Here is a 27651-nt window from a genome sequence, read left to right as displayed (position 1 = left end):
TCATCGAAAGGAGACAGAATGCATCTCCTTCCTGAGCGGTGTGACGGCTGCGTGGTCCCATGGTGCTTATACACTGCTCAAAAAAATAAAGGGAACACTAAAATAACACATCCTAGATCTGAATGAATGAAATATTCTTATTAAATACTTTTTTCTTTACATAGTTGAATGTGCTGACAACAAAATCACACAAAAATTATCAATGGAAATCAAATTTATCAACCCATGGAGGTCTGGATTTGGAGTCACACTCAAAATTAAAGTGGAAAACCATACTACAGGCTGATCCAACTTTGATGTAATGTCCTTAAAACAAATCAAAATGAGGCTCAGTAGTGTGTGGCCGCCACGTGCCTGTACGACCTCCCTACAACGCCTGGGCATGCTCCTGATGAGGTGGCGGATGGTCTCGCATTAGGAGGAACCCAGGGCCAACCGCACCAGCATATGGTCTCACAAGGGGTCTGAGGATCTCATCTCGGTACCTAATGGCAGTCAGGCTACCTCTGGCGAGCACATGGAGGGCTGTGCGGCCCCCCCAAAGAAATGCCACCCCACTCCATGACTGACCCAGGCCAAGAGACCGCCAAACCGGTCATGCTGGAGGATATTGCAGGCAGCAGAACGTTCTCCACGGCGTCTCCAGACTCTGTCACGTCTATCACGTGCTCAGTGTGAACCTGCTTTCATCTGTGAAGAGCACAGGGCGCCAGTGGCGAATTTGCCAATCTTGGTGTTCTCTGGCAAATGCCAAACGTCCTGCACGGTGTTGGGCTGTAAGCACAACCCCCACCTGTGGACGTCGGGCCCTCATACCACCCTCATGGAGTCTGTTTCTGACCGTTTGAGTAGACACATGCACATTTGTGGCCTGCTGGAGGTCATTTTGCAGGGCTCTGACAGTGCTCCTCCTTGCACAAAGGCGGAGGTAGCGGTCCCGCTGCTGGGTTGTTGCCCTCCTACGGCCTCCTCCACATCTCCTGATGTACTGGCCTGTCTCCTGGTAGCACCTCCATGCTCTGGACACTACGCTGACAGACACAGCAAACCTTCTTGCCACAGCTCGCATTGATGTGCCATCCTGGATGAGCTGCACTACCTGAGCCACTTGTGTGGGTTGTAGACTCCGTCTCCTGCTACCACTAGAGTGAAAGCACCGCCAGCATTCAAAAGTGACCAAAACATCAGCCAGGGAGCATAGGAATCTGGATGAGCTGCACTACCTGAGCCACTTGTGTGGGTTGTAGACTCCGTCTCCTGCTACCACTAGAGGGAAAGCACCGCCAGCATTCAAAAGTGACCAAAACATCAGCCAGGGAGCATAGGAACTGAGAAGTGGTCTGTGGTCCCCACCTGCAGAACCACTCCTTTATTGGGGGTGTCTTGCTAAATGCCTATAATTTCCACCTGTTGTCTATTCCATTTGCACAACAGCATGTGAAATTTATTGTCAATCAGTGTTGCTTCCTAAGTGGACAGTTTGATTTCACAGAAGTGTGATTGACTTGGAGTTACATTGTGTTGTTTACGTGTTCCCTTTATTTTTTGAGCTGTGTGTGTGTGTGTGTGTGTGTGTGTGTGTGTGTGTGTGTGTGTGTGTGTGTGTGTGTGTGTGTGTGTGTGTGTGTGTGTATATACATATATATATCCTTTATTCTTTTCTCGAGCGCACAGACGGGATGTCAACAGTTTAGTGAAATGTGTTTCGTTGCGGAAACATGTTACTCTCAATGTTCTCGAACAGATTTCACTCGGTTTCCCAAATAAAGCACTGGGTAGCGGCAGGAATAGGGTTGGAGAGCCCATGGCATACAGCGTTTGGGTGGAATATCACCTGTTGGGCAGCGAGAGCATACTCCTCAAACAGTGGTTGATGATTGGAGTGAAATAAGTGTTCTTGCATTTATTTCTCAGCTGCTGGTATTAAACACAGCTCCGTTATAAGACCGAAGTAGCCTACAAAACCGACCAGCGGGAAAGCTTGCACCCTCCATTCCCTATTCAAGTGCATACACATGACATTACTTTTTCCCCCTGAAACAAATTGTACATATTAGTAAAGACCAGATTAAATTGAGAATAGTCTGATGGGTGAAAATCACTTGATGAGAGAACGACTGAGGCAAGGAAACGAGCCCAAGCTTTTATTTAGCTTCTTTATCAAATCATCACTAGCCTATTGTCGCACCATGCAGCCCATATCCTTTTTTAAGTTCTAAGACATTCTAAGGTTTGTATCATTCACAACTAAAGTTGCCAAATAACTCTAAATATAGCATATATAGGACCTGTTTCAAGCATGGGCGAAGCCAGATTTTTTTGTTGTGGGGATAAGCCTAGAAAAATTTGGATAGGCATTTTTTTCTACTTGTTTCTTACATTTATTTTGCGATGTGCACCGTATATTATTTCGTAATACAATCGTTTTATACTAGTGCATAGTACTTGGCGCAACCTCGTTACACATACAAATAATTACCTATCCCAGCATATTCAAATAAGACAGTAACTTTAGACCAGGCGCACTTTAATCTCGATGGGCAAACAAGCCTGCATTTGATGTTACCATTTATACCACGGCGGGCAGTAGTACTATAAAAAGGTACCTTACCTTTAGTAGACGTATCATAAGGCGTGACCTACATCACAAGGCGCAGACGGCGAGGCTTTGAGTTGAATATGGTGATGATTTCATCATAATCCAATGTATCTGTCAGTTGACGCTCAAAGACCGCAAACTGAAGTGGTTCAGCTGGGCGCTTGTCACTGATGTGCGAAGACGATGTTTCATCCTAGTTGTTGTTGTTGAGAAAAGTCTCTCCACACTGCGTGATGTCACTGGAAGTGTAACAACGATCCTGAACAGAGAGTTTATATTAGAGAACATATCATCAGGGCAGCTGTCAAGTGCACTCATTATGGAGGGAAAGTCTAGCTTTCCCCATGTTCATTTCCCGACTGAACTGCTGAATAATAACAGTGAATTCAGCATCCTCAATTCATATTGTATTACTGTCTCAAAAAAAAGTGTCCCAACACTTTTGCCGCGGTGCACAGAACCTACCTACCAAATTCAAACGGTGGGAGTTGCAATGCACATATACCGCTTGCTTAAATGTTTGCTTTAGTAGGACATGTACACTTCTGTTCCCTGACATGACTGAAGCTCGAAACGAAAACCCACACGCAGAGTGGGATCCAACTCCAGGGGTTGCAACACCAAGTCTTTTCTGAGAAATTCCTTGTGCAGACTAATCAGCGGTTTCCACGAACCCAACAGCCCTTTCTTGCATCATTCCAGCATGAATGTTTCGGATGCACACAGCATTAAGTTCTCGTTTAGATTTGATCTTTATATTCATCTGCTAGTATGTCAAAATACGTGGAAGGCGCAGAATGAACGTCCATCTTTTATCCCGCACTGTAACAATGATGCTGCCTGCACACTCCAGCAACTTGTTCTGATTTTCAGGGCTCATAAGCTGGCATTGCGAGGTAGTTCATTAAGCCTGTTTTGTATTTCTGAGTCATACTTTGAGATGAAATTGAAGATTTCTAATAAGTTACCTTTGTTGTTTGCCTCTCCGGGTTCTCTATGCCCTCTGAGTTGAATATCCTGCTTTGCACATGTTAGAACAATATCTATGACCACTTTAACATGTGCACGCACGGGTTCTTTCAATAAAATCCATGTTTGCATAACCATGTACTTGGTTCAACAGAGTCCCACGACTTCTAGGCCTATGGGTCACCTTGCAGGATTCAAATTTTGCAAGGACACTAACTAGCATGTCATTTGCTATTCTCGTGTTTGCAGCAAGCATTTCTTGCGAGTTTCCAGTTATTAAATCCATCTCGTACAAATCTGAATTTGACATTTGCTCCAGGAAAGTGCCTACAAAACTTACAATAAATTGCATATTCTGCTTTACTATACTCAATCCACACAAACTGGTCATACGACCTTGAAGAGAAGCAGCATGATTTATCATACTTGAAGGGAACGTTGCTAGCTTTGGTTGACAGGCTGGTTCATCAACGGCAGACAAATCTGTCGGTGGACCTACTGCAGGTTTACCCCCGCCCGCAACATAAAGAACGAGAGGAGACGGTGTGGTAGGCAAGCATGTGTGGCTCAACGTGGCATTGGCAGTTGTGGTGGCGATTGCGGTTGTTTCTATCCTGGCGCCACCTGTTAATGTCTCATTCTGGAAGCTATCGGTAGATTGATCCAAATTATTTTCTGGCACACACTCTTTTTCCTCCAGATGTTTGTTTTTTTAAAACCTAGCGATCAACATTTGGTTTGCCATTGCTAGAACTACTAAATTACCTTAGCTGGTGAGTCAATTCCAGTAAGCTAGCGTGGTAGAACTTGCTAGCTTATGCGCTACAAAGTTTATCCACATGACGTTGTTCAGGGAAACCACCGAATGATTAAAATCAACAATAAGGGGTCTCCCGGGTGGCGCAGTGGTTAAGGGCGCTGTACTGCAGCGCCAGCTGTGCCATCAGAGTCCCTGGGTTCGCGCCCAGGCTCTGTTGTAACCGGCCACAACCGGGAGTTCCGTGGGGCGACGCACAATTGGCCTAGCGTCGTCCGGGTTAGGGAGGGATTGGTCGGTAGGGATGCGCACCAGCGACTCCTGTGGCGGGCCGGGCACAGTGCGCGCTAACCAAGGTTGCCAGGTGCACGGTGTTTCCTCCGACACATTGGTGCGGCTGGCTTCCGGGTTGGATGTGCGCTGTGTTAAGAAGCAGTGCGGCTTGGTTGGGTTGTGTATCGGAGGAAGCATGACTTTCAACCTTCGTCTCTCCCGAGCCCGTATGGGAGTTGTAGCGAGGAGACAAGATAGTAGCTACTACAACAATTGGATACCACGAAATTGGGAAGAAAAAGGGGTAAAACTAAAAAAAAAAAATGTAACCAATTGGAAGTCAACTTGATTGTCACAAACTATTTCTTTGTTACATTATATAGAAATTACCCATAGAAAATAAATCTCACATGCATTTCTTTTAAAAGTGTAATAAAATAAATACAAAAAAAAATGGCTTGGGTAGGCCTACGCCGCCAGTTTCGAGTGATCACTTTTATGCTCAATATGGCCACGTCATATGCGCACTGTAATGGGAAAAATCCTTTCCATTTTTGGAGATGCTAAAAGTATTTGTTAATTAATGGTCAATTACTGTGAGACCTGGGAGTCTTTTGCATGACAATATCCTGCTGACAAAATTTCATGACCACAACAGCCGTACTCAGGAGACCTCATTTACCAGGGAGACATTGTCACTCTTATGTCAGACCATGTTAACCTAACAGTTTCTCTGTTCCTGCAGCACCCAGCAGGGTTGGAGGCCATCAGCCCCAGTGAGGAGGTGACTGACATGGAGGACAATGAGGAAGAGGACCTGGGAGTGCTGGACGACCAGCGGAGCATCATCCTGCACCTCCTCTCCCAGCTCAAACTGGGCATGGACCTCACCCGGGTAAGACAGCCAACGCTCTCTGCTCTCTCCATGTCTTTTCCTTGGAATGTTAGAGCTGGTATGGCCAACACAATGTTTACTGGTTCACTGACTGAATAGGAATGGAATGTCTTGATTCCTGTTTTAGGAAGTACAGATTACAGTTATGTACTGGTATGTCCATTTCACTAGCCTGCTCAGTTGAATATGATCATCAATGGCATCAAAACAGTCATGGAAGGACAATTTAAAAAGCTTTTGGTTCAAATGATGACTAGTGCCGTTCCCTATCAGCATTAGTGAAGTGTCTCCCTCATGTAGTTTAACGGTCGCCTCCCGCCCTGTTTACCAGGTGGTGCTGCCCACGTTCATCCTGGAGAAGCGCTCCCTGCTGGAGATGTACGCTAACTTCATGGCCCACCCGGACATGTTCCTGTCCATCACGGCTGGAGCCACGGCGGAGGACCGCATCGTACGCTTCGTGGAGTACTACCTTACCGCCTTCCACGAGGGCCGCAAAGGAGCTGTGGCCAAGAAGCCCTACAACCCGGCACTGGGCGAAACCTTCCACTGTTCCTGGGAGGTGCCTCGGGACAGAGTGAGGCCCCTCAGGTCTCAGGGCCCCAGGGAACCAGCCTCCAGGGTCCCCAACAACACCCAACCGCAGGACGGTCCGTCGGGGAGCGAGTGTTACCGCGTTCGCTTCATGGCCGAGCAGGTGTCCCACCACCCGCCTGTCTCAGGGTTCTACTGCGAGTGCCCAGAGAGGAGGATGTGTGTCAATGCCCACGTGTGGACGAGAAGCAAGTTCATGGGCATGTCCATTGGTGTGTCCATGATAGGGGAAGGTGAGTGAAAATATGCGCTTCCGGGTTCGTTGAGGCTCAGCTAAAAGCTGACACCATAAGTACATGACTGAGTTCAAATCATACACTTTTCTTAAGCTTATGCTAATGTTTTGGAATATACAGTTGCTGGCAGTTTGAATGGCATTGGCAACGCGCATGTTCCTGCCACCTGAGGAGCTGTGTTTTTCAGCCATCTATTTCCTGTGTTTGAGGGGTGCAAAAGTCTTGTCACTTAAATATTGCTGGTTTGATTGCTTTCACTTTACTTTCATACTCTTGCTTGTGCCTCTGTCCCCCCCCCCCCCCCCCCCCCGTGCAGGAAGACCTAGACAGAGCAGGTGAGTGCAGGAAGGCATAGACAGAGCAGGTGAGTGCAGGAAGGCCTAGACAGAGCAGGTGAGTGCAGGAAGGTCTAGACAGAGCAGGTGAGTGCAGGAAGGCCTAGACAGAGCAGGTGAGTGCAGGAAGGCCTAGACAGAGCAGGTGAGTGCAGGAAGGCCTAGACAGAGCAGGTGAGTGCAGGAAGGCCTAGACAGAGCAGGTGAGTGCAGGAAGGTCTAGACAGAGCAGGTGAGTGCAGGAAGGTCTAGACAGAGCAGGTGAGTGCAGGAAGGCTGGTTGCAGCCCTGTTCCACTCCTTTATGTTAATATACAGTACCTTGCGAAAGTATTCGGCCCCCTTGAACTTTGCGACCTTTTGCCACATTTCAGGCTTCAAACATATAGATATAAAACTGTATTTTTTTGTGAAGAATCAACAACAAGTGGGACACAATCATGAAGTGGAACGACATTTATTGGATATTTCAAACTTTTTTAACAAATCAAAAACTGAAAAATTGGGCGTGCAAAATTATTCAGCCCCCTTAAGTTAATACTTTGTAGCGCCACCTTTTGCTGCGATTACAGCTGTAAGTCGCTTGGGGTATGTCTCTATCAGTTTTGCACATCGAGAGACTGACAGTTTTTCCCATTCCTCCTTGCAAAACAGCTCGAGCTCAGTGAGGTTGGATGGAGAGCATTTGTGAACAGCAGTTTTCAGTTCTTTCCACAGATTCTCGATTGGATTCAGGTCTGGACTTTGACTTGGCCATTCTAACACCTGGATATGTTTATTTTTGAACCATTCCATTGTAGATTTTGCTTTATGTTTTGTATCATTGTCTTGTTGGAAGACAAATCTCCGTCCCAGTCTCAGGTCTTTTGCAGACTCCATCAGGTTTTCTTCCAGAATGGTCCTGTATTTGGCTCCATCCATCTTCCCATCAATTTTAACCATCTTCCCTGTCCCTGCTGAAGAAAAGCAGGCCCAAACCATGATGCTGCCACCACCATGTTTGACAGTGGGGATGGTGTGTTCAGCTGTGTTGCTTTTACGCCAAACATAACGTTTTGCATTGTTGCCAAAAAGTTCAATTTTGGTTTCATCTGACCAGAGCACCTTCTTCCACATGTTTGGTGTGTCTCCCAGGTGGTTGTGGCAAACTTTAAACGACACTTTTTATGGATATCTTTAAGAAATGGCTTTCTTCTTGCCACTCTTCCATAAAGGCCAGATTTGTGCAATATACGACTGATTGTTGTCCTATGGACAGAGTCTCCCACCTCAGCTGTAGATCTCTGCAGGTCATCCAGAGTGATCATGAGCCTCTTGGCTGCATCTCTGATCAGTCTTCTCCTTGTATGAGCTGAATGTTTAGAGGGACGGCCAGGTCTTGGTAGATTTGCAGTGGTCTGATACTCCTTCCATTTCAATATTATCGCTTGCACAGTGCTCCTTGGGATGTTTAAAGCTTGGGAAATCTTTTTGTATCCAAATCCGGCTTTAAACTTCTTCACAACAGTATCTCGGACCTGCCTGGTGTGTTCCTTGTTCTTCGTGATGCTCTCTGCGCTTTTAACGGACCTCTGAGACTATCACAGTGCAGGTGCATTTATACGGAGACTTGATTACACACAGGTGGATTGTATTTATCATCATTAGTCATTTAACATTGGATCATTCAGAGATCCTCACTGAACCTCTGGAGAGAGTTTGCTGCACTGAAAGTAAAGGGGCTGAATAATTTTGCACGCCCAGTTTTCAGTTTTTGCTTTGTTAAAAAAGTTTGAAATATCCAATAAATGTCGTTCCACTTCATGATTGTGTCCCATTTGTTGTTGATTCTTCACAAAAAAATACAGTTTTATATCTTTATGTTTGAAGCCTGAAATGTGGCAAAAGGTCGCAAAGTTCAAGGGGGCCGAATACTTTCGCAAGGCACTGTATGCTAAATCAATACCCCATGTATTTATGCAAATTAGAGCACTATTATTTTTTATTTTAACACAATATTTAAAAAATTCCCTGATACCATTAGAGGGGAAAAAAAGTGAGATTTGTACAGTAACTGTAATTCCTGAATTCCCACAAATCCTTGAGCTCCATAAATGATTTGCCCCTGACAAAAAAATGTTTTATGTGCTTTTAATGCAGTCATTATCTGATGGATACTTTTCATTGTAAAAGTTTGGAGTGTCTTCATCTATTGTCCAACTGTTGCATGAATTAGAATTGTTTTTAAAACCTTTCAACAATTGTGATTACTGCAGCCAGTTTTTACTCTCGTACTGTACCTATCCATTGTGCATAGTCCCATGGATGGGTATGCAAGTTCTCTGATGACAATCAATACATGAGTCCTCTATCTGCCCACTTGACGCCACAATGTAGGCCTTTCTGAACGAGTCACAGAATACAGGAAGCCCTTGAACAGAATAGACTGAATCTGTATACATGTTATACTGATTCACCACGGCCAGAAAATATTCTCAGGCGTACCTTTTTTTTAATGCCTAGTCATACCACAGGGTTTGTGCATTCACTTTGGGATTGCTTTTGAAGCACAATGGTGACCCTCTCACATTTAGAGGCCTGTGTGGTTTGGCATCTTTTGAGTATTGTGCCTCTAATGAAAATATAATATATATTTTTTAAGCGGACAATATTTTGTGCTGCATTGATTGGTGCTGATTAAGATGATGTCTGATGGCGAGGTAAGCATGTGTCAATCTGCTCCTGCTGTGATTTGCGGTGGTGGTGGGTTGTCATGGACAGCGCGGTGGGTTGTCATGGACAGCGCGGTGGGTTGTCATGGACAGCGCGGCGGGTTGTCATGGACAGCGCGGTGGGTTGTCATGGACAGCGCGGTGGGTTGTATATGGACAGCGCGGTGGGTTGTCATGGACAGCTCGGTGGGTTGTCATGGACAGCGCGGCGGGTTGTCATGGACAGCGCGGTGGGTTGTCATGGACAGCGCGGTGGGTTGTCATGGACAGCGCGGCGGGTTGTCATGGACAGCGCGGTGGGTTGTCATGGACAGCGCGGTGGGTTGTATATGGACAGCGCGGTGGGTTGTCATGGACAGCGCGATGGGTTGTCATGGACAGCGCGATGGGTTGTCATGGACAGCACGGTGGGTTGTCATGGACAGCTCAGCGGGTTGTCATAGACAGCACGGTTGGTCAATGTGGGGGTTTAGCTAAAAACAGGATCAATTGTGTCTGTACTGACGGTATTATAAATGCTAGATTGTTATGCCTTTATGCTCTCGACCAAAGACAGTATTAATTCAGTGACATTGGATATATAGTACAGCACTTTGCATACACAGTATGAAGAGGTGGACAAGGTAAGACCAAAGGGTCGAGGAGAGGGCTCGATTGTGAAGGAAATGTTTCCCACTTGAAATATAGCCAAACGAGTATATGCCAGCCCAGTCATGTGATGACCTTCCCACATGATTTCTCTCCTGACTCAATTAGAGTGTTTTCACATACAGATCTCATTCCTCGTTAAAGTGAACTCTGGTGGTAAAATAAAGCAAAACAACTAAGTTGTCGTTGTGTTCACACTTCCCTTGCCTTTGAATGAGGACTCAACTCTTTTTGACAGTTCACTTCACCTATTTTGTGGTCCGAGTTCCTCTTTGCATTTTACATTGCTCTGTTTAAGAAAGGAACCCAGATCTTTTCCTAACATTCACTCAATGCACTCTGGGCTTTTATGAAGTGCAGGGACAAGCCATCCCATCAGAATGTGTTATCGGACAGCTAGATATACCATATACCTACTTACATTTTGGAAGTTAATAGATTGCATTTAGTTCATCAGAAGATACTATTAACATGTAAATATTGGTAACAGAATAAATAATGCTGTAATGGGAAATTGTACACCCAATGTAGGCTACCGTCCCCTTAAGAGCTGGAATGGATTTAGTACCCTATGTTGTGATTCTCACCAAATATGTTGTCGTCTTTTCACCCTTATTCAACCCCCACAATCGAATAAACAGCTTGTGAAGCTCTCTTGGAATTGTTGTGCATCCTTGACAGTAGCAATAGGCCTAACCAAAAACAGCACTTTTTTTTTTTTGCGAACCTGCACAACTGTCATCTTCTCTCTACTTTGGCATTAATGTCAGAGGGTTTATTGCAGTAGTCTAATGCGTGGTGCAGGAATAATGACAAGCAAACCTGGACCGTGAAATTCAAGCGAACCGAACTCAGACCACCTCTTGAGATGGTCTCAGTTTGGTTCGCTTTGGGGTCTCTTTTTGAGGGGTCTGATTTCCATTGCAGTATTCAAAATTGGCTTAAAGGGACCAACTGTGAAAACACCCTTATACTATTTAGCAATAATATGTATTTTATTGTATTTATTTAACCCTTATTTTACCAGGTAAGTTGGCTGAGAACACAGTGTAATTTACAGCAACGACCTGGGGAATAGTTACAGGGGAGAGGAGGGGGATGAATGAGCCAATTGTAAGCTGGGGATGATTAGGTGACCGTGATGGTATGAGGGTCAGATTAGGAATGTAGTCAGGACACCGGGGTTAATACCCCTACTCTTATGATAAGTGCCATGGGATCTTTTGTGACCACAGAGAGTCAGAGCACCTGTATAACGTCCCATTCGGGAGGAGTTAGACTGGTCATAAGATAGTTAACAGTAGAGGGCAATGGAATTGAATGGATGCTAATTCCATTCCATTCACTATGCTTCCCTATGGTTCACTATGCTTCACTATGCTTCCCTATGCTTCCCTATGGTTCACTATGCTTCACTGTGCTTCCCTATGGTTCACTGTGCTTCCCTATGGTTCACTATGCTTCACTGTGGTTCACTATGCTTCCCTATGGTTCACTATGCTTCCCTATGGTTCACTATGCTTCACTGTGGTTCACTATGCTTCCCTATGGTTCACTATAGGGTTTTACGTGATAACCCCCATAGGTTTTTTTGTAGTGGAAGATGATTGGGTTCATGAGTAAGACATGAAAGCAATAGGTCAACCCACAGAGGAGCAGAAGCTGGTGGGATTATTCATTTGTCCTATATGACCAAACAGAATGTACGTGAAGAGATGTTGTAGGTCAGAGTTCACTTTTAACGTCCTCCCTTATGGGGAATCAAGTCCATGAACATCACAAAGGGAGAGAAATCAATGCATGGGGCGACGCGGGGTCGTGCACAGTGGGTGTCCGCCGTTCTGCCGGAGTAACTGGGAAAATCTTGGTTGATGATCCCACCATTTAATGTTGTTAACGAGGCACTTTTTTTTCTGTTCAACTCCAACACTAATGAAGAACATTTCACAGGCATTTTTCTACCCAGTGAAAAAGTTCATCCTAGAGGAGTATATTTATGGTCTGGAGATACTGTATCTTTCATCCTAGAGGAGTATATTTATGGTCTGGAGATACTGTGTCTTTCATCCTAGAGGAGTATATTTATGGTCTGGAGATACTGTGTCTTTCATCCTACAGGAGTATATTTATGGTCTGGAGATACTGTGTCTTTCATCCTAGAGGAGTATATTTATGGTCTGGAGATACTGTATCTTTCATCCTAGAGGAGTATATTTATGGTCTGGAGATACTGTATCTTTCATCCTAGAGGAGTATATTTATGGTCTGGAGATACTGTATCTTTCATCCTAGAGGAGTATATTTATGGTCTGGAGATACTGTATCTTTCATCCTAGAGGAGTATATTTATGGTCTGGAGATACTGTATCTTTCATCCTAGAGGAGTATATTTATGGTCTGGAGATACTGTGTCTTTCATCCTAGAGGAGTATATTTATGGTCTGGAGATACTGTGTCTTTCATCCTAGAGGAGTATATTTATGGTCTGGAGATACTGTGTCTTTCATCCTAGAGGAGTATATTTATGGTCTGGAGATACTGTGTCTTTCATCCTAGAGGAGTATATTTATGGTCTGGAGATACTGTGTCTTTCATCCTAGAGGAGTATATTTATGGTCTGGAGATACTGTGTCTTTCATCCTAGAGGAGTATATTTATGTTCTGGAGATACTGTATCTTTCATCCTAGAGGAGTATATTTATGGTCTGGAGATACTGTATCTTTCATCCTAGAGGAGTATATTTATGGTATGGAGATACTGTATCTTTCATCCTAGAGGAGTATATTTATGGTCTGGAGATACTGTATCTTTCATCCTAGAGGAGTATATTTATGGTCTGGAGATACTGTGTCTTTCATCCTAGAGGAGTATATTTAGGGTATGGAGATACTGTATCTTGCAAAGGATTTTTTCCACGCACAGTATTTCCCTTCTAGTCTCTGCAAAATCTTCTGCACTATTCTACGGAATGTACAGTTTTATTAGACATTGGTGACTGGCGCTTGGCTACTTAGTATACACTAGTATAGCCAGGTCCCAGATCTGTTTGTGCTATCTTGTCAACTCCCTGTCAGTTGTCACTCATTGTCTTAACCAAACATGAACAATGGTTGGAAGAGGTGGCAACCGTAGAAACAGCCTGGAACCAGACTTGAACCAGTGAGATGCTGACCTTTATTTGGTCTGACTCTTTGAGTCACATGACCTCGACTAACCTGTACCCCCGCACATAGTCTCGGCACCAGTACCCCCTGCCTCCTTATTGTTATGTCATTTTATTGTTACTTTTGATTTCATTTTCTACTTTAGTTCATTTAGTAAATATTTTTCTTAACTCTATTTCTTGAACTGCATTGTTGGTTAAGGGCTTGTAAATAAGCATTTCACGGTAATCGTATTCGGGCAGCATGTGACAAAATGTTTATTTGATATTTCCCCCTCTGCTCCCCAGGGACCTTATGCCTCCTGGAGCATGACGAGGAGTATGTGTTCACTCTGCCCTGTGCCTACGCCCGCTCCATCCTCACCGTGCCATGGGTGGAGCTGGGTGGCAAAGTCACCATCAACTGTGCCAAGAGTGGATACTCTGCCACCGTCACATTCCACACCAAGCCTTTCTATGGAGGGAAGGTACACAGGTGGGTATCTGTGTGTGTGTGTGTGTGAGAGCGAGAGATTGCTTTGGCAATGTAAACATACTGTATGTTTCCCATGCCAATAAAGCCCATTGAATTGAGAGAGGATTTGAATGCTCTGTATTGAAATGATTTGAACGTCATAATTTCAAATGTTATTTGTGCCCAATATAACTAAATGGTACATAATAGATAGTTATTTTGCTGTACTTTTATTGTAATTAAGAATATAATATGTTTTTAAACACTTCTACTATATTAACCTTTCTGATCTCCCCATCCGGGATCGTGAATACAGACTCAAGCTCATTACCATAACACAACGTTAACTATTCATGAAAATCGCAAATGAAATGAAATAAATATGCCATCTCTCAAGCTTAGCCTTTTGTAAACAACACTGTCATCTCAGATTTTCAAAATATGCTTCTCAACCATAGGAAAACAATCATTTGTGTAAAAGTAGCTAGCTAGCGTAGCATTTAGCGTTAGCATTAGCGTTAGCATCCAGCACGCAACATTTCAACAAAAACATAAAAGCCTTCAAATAAAATCATTTACCTTTGAAGAACTTCAGATGTTTTCAATGAGGAGACTCTCAGTTAGATAGCAGATGCTCAGTTTTTCCAAAAAGATTCTTTGTGTATTAGAAATAGCTCCGTTTTGTACATCAAAACGCAAACTTTTTTCCAAATTAACTCCATAATATCGACTGAAAACATGGCAAACGTTGTTTAGAATCAATCCTCAAGGTGTTTTTCACATATCTATTCGATGATATATCGTTCGTGGAAGCATGGTTTCCCCTCTCAATCAAATGGAAAAATACTCGCACATGGCTTTGCGCACCAGTTTCGACGCAGGACACCAAATCAAATCAAATTTTATTTGTCACATACACATGGTTAGCAGATGTTAATGCGAGTGTAGCGAAATGCTTGTGCTTCTAGTTCCGACAATGCAGTAATAACCAACAAGTAATCTAACTAACAATTCCAAAACTACTGTCTTGTACACAGTGTAAGGGGATAAAGAATATGTACATAAGGATATATGAATGAGTGATGGTACAGAGCAGCATAGGCAAGATACAGTATATGGTATCGAGTACAGTATGTACAAATGAGATGAGTATGTAAACAAAGTGGCATAGTTTAAAGTGGCTAGTGATACATGTATTACATAAGGATATAGTCGATGATATAGAGTACAGTATATACGTATATGCATATGAGATGAATAATGTAGGGTAAGTAACATTATATAAGGTAGCATTGTTTAAAGTGGCTAGTGATATATTTACATCATTTCCCATTATTAAAGTGGCTGGAGTTGAGTCAGTGTCAATGTGTTGGCAGCAGCCACTCAATGTTAGTGGTGGCTGTTTAACAGTCTGATGGCCTTGAGATAGAAGCTGTTTTTCAGTCTCTCGGTCCCAGCTTTGATGCACCTGTACTGACCTCGCCTTCTGGATGATAGCGGGGTGAACAGGCAGGCGGACACTTGGAAAATGTAGTCTCTTATGGTCAATCTTCCAATGATATGCCTACAAATACGTCACAATGCTGCCGACATCTTGGGGAAACGGCAGAAGGTCTAAGCTTATTCCTGTCGCATTCACAGCCATATAAGGAGACATTAGAAAACAGAGCTTCAGAAATTCTGCTAATTTCCTGTTTGACGTATCATCTTGGTTTCGCCTGTAGAATGAGTTCTGGGGCACTTACAGACAAAATCTTTGCAGATTCTGAAACTTCAGTGTGTTTTCTATGCATAGTATGCATAGTCGAGCATCTTTTCGTGACAAAATATCGCGCTTAAAACGGGAACGTTTTTTATCCAAAAATGAAATAGCGCCCCTAGAGATGCAACTGGTTAATGGGGATACTACCGTGATTATGAATAATGATGAGTGAGAAAGTTAGAGGTATAAATATCAAACGTATTCTATTCTTATTTACACTAAGTGGCTCAAATGCACCATTCATTTCTATTGGGCAAAATATCATCTGAAACACAAACAAAACAAATGCATCCAACAAGTTTGTAGAGTCACAAGTTTGATGTAGTCATTTGCAATAATGACAATTACAACAATACTGAATGAACACTTACAGGAATATGGGACATATACTGTATAAGTGAATTGGGAGGACAATGTACAAGTGTGCTGTAATTTCTAAACGGTTCACCCAATTACGTATGAAAATACCCTCAAATTAAAGCTGACAGTCTACACTTTAACCTCATAATCTTGATATTGCTATGGCTGTACAATGTATCATAAGAGTAATGTTGAGTAATGATGGGTGGCCACTAAGTACATCTTCTGAACATGCCTGCTATGTGTTCCTCTCAGGGTGACCGCAGAGGTCAAACACAACCCGACCAACACCATTGTGTGCAAGGCCCAGGGGGAATGGAACGGAACCCTGGAGTTCACCTATAGCAGCGGGGAGACCAAAGTGATTGACACAGCCAAACTGCCAATCGTCAAGAAGAAGCTCCGGCCTGTGGAGAAGCAGGGACGGAACGAGTCCAGGTAAGTTCAAACCCCCGAGCTGACAAGGTACAAATCTGTCGTTCTGCCCTTGAACAGGCAGTTAACCCACTGTTCCTAGGCCGTCATTGAAAATAAGAATTTGATATTAACTGACTTGCCCAGTTAAATAAAGGTAAAATAAAATACATTTAAAAAAGCAGGGCTGAAATGAGGAGGGACTCCCTGGACTTGTCGTATACAGAACAATAGCTATCTTGTCAGCTGCGTGGTGGGTTTGTTAAATACATTTTCTGTATGTGTTTGTGTAGGCGGTTATGGCAGCATGTCACCAAGTCACTGAAGGAGGGGAACATTGACGAGGCCACGGAACAAAAGCGGCGTCTGGAGGAGCGCCAGAGAGGGGAGGAGAGGCAGAGAGCTGCAGTCAACTCGCCCTGGACACCCAAATATTTCAGTAAAAAGGTACGGCTACAGGAGGGAGTTGAGCCAGGGTTCAATATAAAACCAGGGTTTGAGCTGGGGCTATTATGTTCAACCCTATCCCAAAACTTAGTTGATCTTACTTTCCTCGTTGGACCCATGAGGTGCTGGAGCTCGGCTCCACCTGGCTCTCCCTTTGACTTAACCCAACATAGCTGGAGTTAAAGAGCGGCGTTTCCACACGGTTTTCAGAGGAAGCTAGGTTGAATTAGCTGTGTCCCTGAAAACATCCGGTTGTTGGTACTAGAGGTCGACCGATTAATGATTTTTCAACACCGATACCGATTATTGGAGGACCCCCAAAAAAAGCCGATACCAATTAATCGGCCAATTTATTTATTTGTAATAATGACAATTACAACAATACTGAATGAACACATCAATAAAATCAATTTAGCCTCAAATAAATAATGAAACATGTTCAATTTGGTTTAAATAATGCAAAAACAGTGTTGGAGAAGAAAGTAAAAGTGCAATATGTGCCATGTAAGAAAGCTAACGTTTAAGTTCCTTGCTCAGAACATGAGAACATATGAAAGCTGGTAGTTCCTTTTAAGATGAGTCTTCAATATTCCCAGGCAAAAAGTTTTAGGTTGTAGTTATTATAGGATTATTTCTCTCTATACCATTTGTATTTCATATACCTTTGACTATTGGATGATCTTGTAGGCACTTTAGTATTGCCAGTGTAACAGTATAGCTTCCGTCCCTCTCCTCGCCTCGAACCAGGAACACATCGACAGCCACCCCCGAAGCAGCGTTACCCATCGCTCCACAAAAGCCGCGGCCCTTGCAGAGCAAGGGGAATAACTACTCCAAGTCTCAGAGCGAGTGACGCTTGGAACGCTATTAGCGCACCCCGCTAACTAGCTAGCCATTTCACATCGGTTACATCAGCCTAATCTTGGGAGTTAATGGGCTTGAAGACATAAATAGCGCAATGCTTGAAGCATTGCGAAGAGCTGCTGCCAGAACGCACGAAAGTCCTGTTTGAATTAATGCTTATGAGCCTGCTGGTGCCTACCACCGCTCAGTCAGACTGCTCTATCAAATCATAGACTTAATTATAATATAATAACACGCAGAAATATACGAGCCTTTGGTCATTAATATGGTTGAATCCGGAAACTATCATCTCGAAAACAAGACGTTTATTCTTTCAGTGAAATACGGAACCGTTCCGTATTTTATCTAACGGGTGGCATCCATAAGTCTAAATATTCCTGTTACATTGCACAACCTTCAATGTTATGTCATAATTTCGTAAAATTCTGGCAAATTAGGCGGCCCAAACTGTTGCATATACCCTGACTCTGCGTGCAATGAACACAAGAGAAGTGACACAATTTCACCTGGTTAATATTGCCTGCTAACCTGGATTTCTTTTAGCTAAATATGCAGGTTTAAAAATATATACTTCTGTGTATTGATTTTAAGAAAGGCATTGATGTTTATGGTTAGGTAATCATTGGAGCAACGATACGCACAGCATTGATTAAATGCAACGCAGGACACGCTAGATAAACTAGTAATATCATCAATCATGTGTAGTTAACTTATGATTGATTGATTTTTATAAGATAAGTTTAATGCTAGCTAGCAACTAACTTGGCTTACTGCATTCGCGTAACAGGCAGTCTCCTCGTGGAGTGCAATGTAATCAGGTGGTTAGAGCGTTGGACTAGTTAACTGTAAGGTTGCAAGATTGAATCCCCTGAGCTGACAAGGTAAAAATCTGTTGTTCTACCGCTGAACGAGGCAGTTAACCCATCGTTCCTAGGCAGTCATTGAAAATAAGAATGTGTTCTTCACTGACTTGCCTAGTTAATTTAATCTTTATTTAAGGTGTAACATTTGGGGGGCCAAATCGGTGTCCAAAAATACAGATTTCCGATTGTTATGAAAACTTGAAATCGGCCCTAATTAATCGGCCATTCCGATTAATTGGTCGACCTCTAGTTGGTACCTCCACTAAGGGTGCTTTGTCCCAAGGTGCAGGAGACCGGCTCAATTTAACCACCGATGCTCATCTGGTTTTGTGTCTTTGTTCTTGCCTTTAGGGAGAAGATTGGATCTACCACAATCCTCTGTGGAAATCTAACTGACACAAGAACCAGACTGCTCTAATGGACACTAAGAGAGCCTCTATGCCCCTAAACGAGGGGCCAGGCCAGGATAAGGATGGAACTGCCACTCGGGACCAGAGATACTGACTCTTAATGACATGGACAAAGGTCCCACTCATGGGAATCAAGTGGTTTCCACTTGAACTACGAGGGTGGGAGAGACCGATGTAGCTTTTTATAGTATTCGAGGTAGAGAATTTCAATTTCTTACTTTGCCAGGGCCTTTTGCAAATGCACGGTATGACATGATTTGCCACTGGTATTTCTTTCCAGTTGTGTTGACACACACATGATTATTTTCGGTTCAAACGCCTTTATTTGTCACGCAGCATCAGGAGGAAGACGGCATACAAGTGTTGGTGGTAAATATGCTTGGAGGTATGTTTTTGCTACATTAGTTCCCAACAAATGCTGTTGACTAGGAGCAGTCTCTTATCACTTTGTTGCTATTCTATCCATCCTTACCCCATCCAGACCTTTGACCATTCCTGAAATGACTCTTTGCCTCTGTTCTTCCATGCACTACAGATTTCCCCTCACCATCACCCTTTTACTTTACAGTCAACACTCCATTGGATCCCATCTTCCCCAGAGGTGTTTCCTCCTTCCAGGGACGTGTCCTTAGCATTGATATCACATAATTAATCTGGATCTGTACCCAGCTCACGACTCATATCTGTGAGCCACAACCCCATACACAGAGGCACCGTCTCTTCACATGTCAATCAGGATATGAGGTACTGTGGTGGTAAAGGGGATGATTGCCTTTATTTAGCCAAACATCTAATGGAAAATCATTTGCGCCACCTTTTTGTTCTTAGAAAAGTGATCATAGACTGAGGGGCTTGCTGCGTTACACTGTAGTACCTATACTAATGGCAGGATCATCTTGCAGTGAAGAAGATTAGCTGTCACAAAGCTGTCCAGTTTCTTGTAGCATTCAAGTGTGTTCTTGAATTAGTGACCTTGACATCTGGCAATATGCAGATGCATGAATTTGATTAGAGTCTCCAGCACTCAGTAATCAAGACGTGTGGGTTATTTGGAAAGATTTGTCCACAAAGGCATTTTATTCACCATATGTGTCAAACTGAGGTATTTGGGTTTTGTAGAGCACTGTGATGTACCCAAGAGCTTGAACCAAACTCCTCATTCACTAGGATTAAAAAAACCTATGCAACACCCCATTTATTATTACATAGGTTGAAGGTAGGGATGGGGGCATAATTGTTTTGTTCTAATAAATGTGCCCTGGCAATCACTGTGCCTGTCTTGTTGTTGTGGAAAATGTAGAACAGCTGGAATTAAGGCCAGTGCTGCCATCTTGTGGTACATTTTGTAATTCTCTGAAGCCTCAGTTTATATACCAAAGTCTAACTTTTATAGGATAAAGATATTTCCACATAAAAAGGTATCATGGAATCTGTTTTTTTTAGAATGTAATGATTGTTTTGCACCTAAAAAGCAGCCTTGTATTCCCCAGTCCCACATGTCCGTTCCTGGAATTGACTGAAGCAACTTAGTAAAAAACACCCTGCCTGCAAACCTAGAAGATATTCCAAAGACACTTCTTCAGGCAAACACCTTACACTGATAAACTGATAGTACACACAAATCACTTCTTACAAACGTGAACCTTTTATTTAGTCTACATTTAAACATGACTGAACAACAATGTAAAAAAATCTAACTTGGAAGTTGAGGGGGACCAGGGGTCGTGAAATAAAATCAATGTAGTGGTGAGGAAGAGGAAGAGGCGCTGCACTGCTGAAAGTTGGAGAACCAAGAGGAGAAAGTCCACCATCCCCAACAAAAAACAAACCTGTACACTTTCTATATCACATTAAGGCTTAGTCCCCAAAGATTGACAAAAAGAAACACGAGTTCCTCAAGTGTGTGTTTGAGCAAGGTCGATATGGCATTTTGTGAAGGGACAGAACAAAGCAAATGTATATAACTTGTGTGTAAAGCAAGAAGTATCAAACAAATGATACAAAAAAAAAGTATTCCTATGATCTGTAGACCGCATGCACACACATGTTCAACACAGATTTATAATTCACAACAGGCCCAGTACAATGCCAGGGGGTGCACCCCTCTGTCCACTCACTGGCAGCCATCTTGAGATTCAACACTTTAGTTTTCCTGCATTACCGTACTCTGCTCTTAACTACGCATCTACTCAGCAGCATTAACGTGTGTCTGTGGACCGGCAAAAATGACTGATTAGACAGAAGGACATGTGGTGATGAAGAGAGCGTGCCCCCTGCAGGTTGGAGGCCTAATTAATAATCACTACATTTCACATAGAATTGCTTCTTTTTTTAAACCTAGCAGCAGAATATACAATCTAAGCAATTTCAGGGGGGAAAAGTTAAATTCACATTCTTTTCAAACAAAATCTCAAATCCCTCCTAATGACAATTATTGCATTCACTGTTCCATCTGCTGCCATTAAAAACATCACGACAAAGTAAAGAGAAATCTGCGTATTTAAATCACCACAATAATCCAATATATTATAACCCTTTGACATTTTCTTTACATAATATATTTACATATTAGGCCTTTTATTTTCGAAAGAATTGTCTCAGTAACGACAAATTAGAGCGGATTAAAAAAAAGTTACAGATCGATCAGCTGTGCCTAGACAATGGAATTGTTCCTTACCGCATACCATTCGTTGTCTGTACACGCGTCAGGAACATGTCCTCAATTCCAATGGTTCCTCACTCTCAACGGCAACACATTGACATGTGCCAAGGAGCAAGATCAGGGGCTCTTTGGTGCAATTGCTCCCAGCCTCAGTTTCCTTTCTCTTTATTTTGTCCCCCTCTAGAAATAACAGTTTAATGTACCACAACATTTACGCTCACCCCGGTTTCAGCAGCTCTGTGCCTTGCCACACATTCAAGTACAAAAAAGAAAGAACGAGCAAGACAAAAAGTCCTCTGGCTAAAACGGACAAAAGTTCTGGGGCTAGCCAGATATGACACTTCACCCTCCCCAACACACAGGATGCTGCGCTCAGAGGACTAGCCCTCGAGGCTAAGGGCTAACATTCCAGACAATGGCCGTTCTTCTTCATTGGTAGAGTTCTTTGCTAGTTGCATTTTTTTGTATGTTTTTTATGTTGTCAGTCTTCATTATTTCTTGTTTAGTTTCTTGCCTTTCTTCAGGACCAGCTTATTCCTGATGTGTCCTCGCTTCCTCTTAGAAGTCTATAATGAAACAAACCTGGTTTACAAACCACTTTTCAATCTGCAATTTTTTCCTATACATCTACAAATCAGAATGTGAGCGCACACACATTTAACTGTAGGAAATAAAAGTGAGTTGGCTCACATTTTATGAACATTTCCTTTTGGTGGCTAAAATTTGAGAAGAAATAATCATATGTAAACTCACTACACCAGTATCATATAATGTCTAACATTCATTAGCACAATGAATGCTGAGAGACATGGAAGCCTTGTACCTTTTTGGAGGTGTACTTCTGCCTGGGCACGATGCTGCGGAGCTTGTGCTCCAGCGGCTCCCTGTTCTCCAGCTTCTTCACCTTGTAGATGCGCACCAGCCAGTGCTCCGAGGTGAACGCCTCCTCAAGGTGCTTGAACGTGATGTCTTTGTTGCCGATCTCGGCGTTGCGGGTGCGGTCGAACCCAGGCGGTGTCCGGAAGTCCAGCTGAGAGATAAAGACAGCAGTAGGTGGGGTTGAAGTTGTTGGCGAGGGCGGCTAGTGACTGAGCTGAGCTAAAGTGAGTATGGTGGTTGACAGTTCACACAAGTGTTGCGTTTTTCATCTTAATTCAGTTTTAGGCTCTTCCCCTGCTCTTTTAAATCTGTACATCACCTATCCCTCCCTGTACACGTTACCCGTCTCTCCCACCTCCCGATCGCTTTTGTCCTCGTCCCTTCCACAAAACCAATCTCTGTTCCCTTGCCTTTATCGTTCTCTTAACCTGTCTGTCCATCTCCTTTATGGGTTAAGACAGCTAGGAGACAGCTTTGCCTGGCTGCATGTCTGTGGACCCTACTGAAACAGCCCACTGATCCTTCACTGAGCAGCTGGCCAGGCAACACGCAGCTCGCTATAGGTACTTGGCAGCTCTTCGCTCTCATATCTCGCCTGTACCTGCCAGAGCATTTCTGAGCGCTTCCCTCCCACCTTCATCCTTCCCCACAGGCTTGTCAGCACGTCCATAAGCCGCTCTGTTGCCCGTCACTCAGTGCTTACTGTAGTCTGCTGTTGCTTCAAGTACTTCACCACCTCTCACCTGCATCTCGCCGAAGCGGTAGTAGGACATCTTGTACATGAGGCAGTTGAGCAGGACGGGCGAGCCGGCCTTGTCCACGCGGAACTCTCCCTGAGGGGTGAAGTAGTCACTCTCCTGAAGGGCACATGGGCATGAGGAGGGAACAAAGAGAGACGAGGGTTTGGACCAAATTTCTTCAAGGACACATCAAATAGCAGAAACTGAAATAACTCTGCCAACTCGCCACCTACGATATGATGTAGTCTTACAGCCACCAATTGTTCGGTTCATGTCTTTGATATTCAAAATTACATGCACATTTTTTTTTTACAAATCTGCATTGGATATGTCAGTGAAGAAAATAAACATAGCTAGGAACAGCAATGTCCTTGGGTTTTCCCCTGACTGATAGATTACTGGATGGCTGTGTTGACCCAGGTTCATCAGCAGAACAACAATTATTAAATAGAAGAATGAATGAAGGTCCTTCTGAATTGGGAGGCGTCGATGAACCCAACTAGGTCTCAACAAACCAGGCACTCACCCGAATGTCCTTGGGATGCTCTCCCTCCGCTATCCTGACCATCCACAGGAACTTGTTGATGTCGTCGCCTGAGTAACCAATCACGCCCCCGAAGATGATCAGCACGTAGTCCACGTCCAGACTCCTCATGATCTCGTACGCTGCACTCTCATTGGACGACATGGCTTTCCCCACCTACAGAGGGAAGACGAGGGAGTTTGAGCAGAGGAGAGAAGAGGCAGATAAAGATGAGACGTGGTGGGAAAAGGAGAGGGAGGTATAAGACTCCAAAAATAGGCAATACTCGCTTCTCAAAGTTGTGCTGGCCCTGTGAAAATCAATCAAGTCATAAGAGCAAGACGAATCCCACACACATTATTGCAGCTCCTACAAGTGAATGTATTGAATTCATTGATGCAAGTTAAAGTCAAGAAACATGTCTACTTCACTTTGAGGTCTGAGTTGAGTTGAAATCCCCAATTCCCCCTTTTGATGGTGTGTGACTCACCAGTGCTATATGACTGTTATTCCATGTGTTGTTGTCCACTAGGGTGGTTCGATTAGCCATGCCTGCTATCTGGTAGCCATAATCCCACCAAGACATAACCCTCGCGTGCTCGTCTGTGTTCTGCCTCAGCCAATAGTAGGCCTCCCGGAAGTCATCCAGGATGTTCCTCGTCCTATGGGGAGTTGAGGAGTTACAGGAATGACAGCCAGGCAACCACATGTTTGGTAACTTATTATTATGGGATCCTATGAGACAGGGATGTCGAGTCACGGCAATGACGAACCAATATTGTAACCACACAAATATATGTGTGAGGAGTTCGAGTCGAATAGTTTGACTTTCTAGTTTACCATAGTTCTAAATCTCGAACTGGAAAATAAGCAGCGCACGTCAGCCTCGCATTGAAAGAACAGTACATGGAAAACTATTGAATAGCACTATTAAGAGTCATGGGACACGAGATACAATAATACTACAATAACCAGGTTAACACTGAGCTCAACATCACAACTTTCTGATGAAATATGAACAAGCCCTTTTATGAGAGTGTGTATAAATGTGCGCGTGTGAACACACTATATATAAAATAGTGTGTGGATTCAGCTATTTCAGCCACACCCGTTGCTGATAGGTGTATAAAATCGAGCACACAGCCATGCAATCGACATAGACATACATTGGCAGTATAACTGCCTTACTGATGAGCTCAGTGTCTTTCAACGTGGCATCGTCATAGGATGCCACCTTTCCAAACAAGTCAGTCCGTCAAATTTCTGCCCTGCCAGAGCTGACACTAGCGTCCGCATACTTTTGATCATGTAGTGTTATATGACGATAGATACAAGTCGTATGAAAAAGTTTGGGCACCCCTGACAATTTCCATTTATAAATAATTGGGTGTTTGGATCAGCAATTTCATTTTGATCTATCAAATAACTGATGGACACAGTAATATTTCAGTAGTGAAATGAGGTTTATTGGATTAACAGAAAATGTGCAATATGCATCAAAACAAAATTAGATGCATAAATTTGGGCACCCAATAGAAAAATCACATCAATATTTAGTAGAGCCTCCTTTTGTTAAAATAACAGCCTCTAATGAGTGTCTGGATTCTGGATGAAGGAATTTTGGACCATTCCTCCTTACAAAACATCTCCAGTTCAGATAGGTTTGATGGTTGCCGAGCATGAACAGCCCGCTTCAAATTATCCCACAGATTCTCAATGATATTCAGGTCTGGGGACTGGGATGGCCATTCCAGAACATTGTGCTTGTTCCTCTGCATAAATGCCCGGGTAGATTTTGAGCAGTGTTTTGGGTCGTTGTCTTGTTGACATATCCAGCCCCGGCGTAACTTCAACTTTGTGACTGATTCTTCAACATTATTCCCAAAAATCTGCTGATATTGAGTGGAATTCTATGCGACCCTCAACTTTAACAAGATTCCCAGTACCGGCACTGGCCACACAGCCCCACAGCATGATGGAACCCACAGCATGATGGAACCCACAGCATGATGGAACCCACAGCATGATGGAACCCACAGCATGATGGAACCCCCACCAAATTGCAAGTGTTTTTATAACAAGTGTTTTTCTTGGAACGCTGTGTTCTTTTGCCGCCGTGCATAACGTCCCTTGTTATGACCAAATAACTCAATCTTTGTTTCCACAGCACCTTATTCCAAAACGAAGCTGGCTTGTCCAGATGTGCGTTTGCATACCTCAAGCGACTCTGTTTGTGGCGTGTGTGTGCAGAAAAGGCTTCTTCCGCATCACTCTCCCATACAGCTTCTCCTTGTGCAAAGTGCTCTGAATTGTTGAACGATGCACAGTGACACCATCTGCAGCAAGATGATGTTGTAGGTCTTTGGAGGTGGTCTGTGGGCTGTTTTTGACCGTTCTCACCATCCTTCGCCTTTGCCTCTCCGATATTTTACTTGGCCTGCCACTTCTGGCCTTAACAAGAACTGTGCCTGTGGTCTTCCATTTCCTCACTATGTTCCTCACAGTGGACGCTGACAGCTTAAATCTCTGCGATAGCTTTTTGTAGCCTTCCTCTAAACCATAATGTTGAACAATCTTTGTTTTCAGGTGTTTTGAGGCCCCCATGTTGCCACTCTTCAGAGGAGAGTCAAAGAGAACAACTTGCAACTTGTAAATACCTTTTCTCATGATTGGATGCACTTGTCTATGAAGTTCAAGGCTTAATGAGCTCACCAAACCAATTGTGTGTTCCAATTAATCAGTGCTAAGTAGTTACAGGTATTCAAATCAACAGAATGACAAGGGTGCCCACATTTTCACACATCTGATTTAATTTCATACAACTTAATATTGCTACACACAAAATCTTTGTCTGGACAATACCCCAGTACTCAGCTTTTATTCGAAAATGAATGGCATGCCACTGTGATAATTTTTTGTGACGACAGAGTAAATGATTGCAGCTTCAGAGGGGTGCCCAAACTTTTTCATACGACTGTACGGTGTAGCTCAAATCGGTAGAGCATGGTGCTTGCAACGCCAAAGGTCATGGGTTCAATTCCCGCTGGGGCCATCCATATGTAAAAATGTATGCACGCACGACGGACTAAAGATGCTTTGGATAACAGTGTCTGCTAAATATTATTATTTGTCCTTACCCATCGTTGTTGTAGGAGGCCAGCACCACACTAGGACTGGAGTAGGCGTTGCTGGTGACCCATGTGCAGTGGACTGCGAACATCATGAGCAGCATCAACATCAGCATGGTCACTATGCTCTTGATGTTGGGGCCCAGCCCATCCTCTGCCTTCTCCTGCTCAGACACATGCTTACGCACCTTTCCTGCCTGCAGAGGGAGACCAACACACATCAAACTGGCCCACTAAACAGACAGTATCAGAGATACAAACAGAGTCAAATTATTTTGTAACTCCTTACAGGAATATGTCTATGGGTTGAATACAGCTAACCGCCAAAATAAAGGAAACGGCAACATAAAGTGTAATAATAGGGCGTTGGGCCACCACGAGCCAGAACTCATTCAATGCTCCTTGGCGTAGATTCTACAAGTGTCTGGAACTCTGTTGGAGGGATGCGACACCATTCTCACATAAACAATTCCATTATTTGGTGTTTTATTGGTGGTGGAAAACGGTCCCAGGCGCCACTCCAGAAACTGGTTTAAGTGTTCAATTGGGTTGAGATGTGGTGACAGACGGCCATGGCATATGGTGGTTACATCGTTTTCATGCTCATCAAACCATTCAGTCACCACTAATGTCCTGTGGATGAGGGCACAGCCATGGTAGCCAAAATAAATGCCTGCCAAGCATTTTTATACATAACCTAAGCATGATGGGACGTTAATTAACTCAGGAACCCCATCTGTGTGGTAGCCACTGCTTTTAATGTACTTTGCATCCCTCTTTATTTTTGGCAGTTACCTGTAGGTGTCAACTGGAACTACCGGATAAGGGTTCACATTGTGAGAGGGGGATGCAAAACCCCAGGGGAGGAGGGCAGTTGGAGAATCTCAATTGGTTTTGAATCCAGTGTTTAGTGTATCAGCTCATAAACCATGTGCCATCGAATCGGTACATCGAAAATCACTAAC

At 43.6% G+C, this 27651-nt stretch overlaps 2 protein-coding genes across 4 annotated transcripts in view; one reads left to right on the top strand and one right to left on the bottom strand.

The window, feature by feature from the left end:
- LOC110496796 (oxysterol-binding protein-related protein 10) overlaps positions 1-20019 on the top strand; it is a 138834-nt gene extending 118815 nt beyond the window's left edge. For both annotated transcript variants that reach the window (XM_036952521.2, XM_090208431.1), the window contains 6 exons: positions 5344-5493; positions 5825-6320; positions 13469-13655; positions 16012-16194; positions 16464-16617; positions 18696-20019. In XM_036952521.2, coding sequence (XP_036808416.2) covers positions 5344-5493; positions 5825-6320; positions 13469-13655; positions 16012-16194; positions 16464-16617; positions 18696-18740 — 1215 coding nt within the window. In that variant the 3' untranslated portion in view covers positions 18741-20019. The remainder of the gene's footprint in view (positions 1-5343; positions 5494-5824; positions 6321-13468; positions 13656-16011; positions 16195-16463; positions 16618-18695) is intronic.
- A 357-nt stretch (positions 20020-20376) lies between these two features.
- LOC110496034 (dolichyl-diphosphooligosaccharide--protein glycosyltransferase subunit STT3B) overlaps positions 20377-27651 on the bottom strand; it is an 85477-nt gene continuing 78202 nt past the window's right edge. The window contains exons 11-17 of one of the 2 annotated variants that reach the window (XM_021571666.3): positions 26696-26883; positions 24049-24220; positions 23562-23735; positions 23039-23152; positions 22240-22446; positions 22107-22132; positions 20377-21982 (exon numbers count right to left, since the gene is read on the bottom strand). In XM_021571666.3, the coding sequence (XP_021427341.1) occupies positions 21937-21982; positions 22107-22132; positions 22240-22446; positions 23039-23152; positions 23562-23735; positions 24049-24220; positions 26696-26883 (927 nt within the window). In that variant the 3' untranslated portion in view covers positions 20377-21936. The remainder of the gene's footprint in view (positions 21983-22106; positions 22133-22239; positions 22447-23038; positions 23153-23561; positions 23736-24048; positions 24221-26695; positions 26884-27651) is intronic. The other variant, XM_021571665.3, reaches the window with a different exon arrangement.

Source organism: Oncorhynchus mykiss, chromosome 18 (genome assembly GCF_057628025.1).
Source record: "Oncorhynchus mykiss isolate SJ-2025 chromosome 18, ASM5762802v1, whole genome shotgun sequence".
Lineage (NCBI taxonomy): Eukaryota > Metazoa > Chordata > Actinopteri > Salmoniformes > Salmonidae > Oncorhynchus > Oncorhynchus mykiss.
This window is presented reverse-complemented; position numbering and strand designations above follow the sequence as displayed.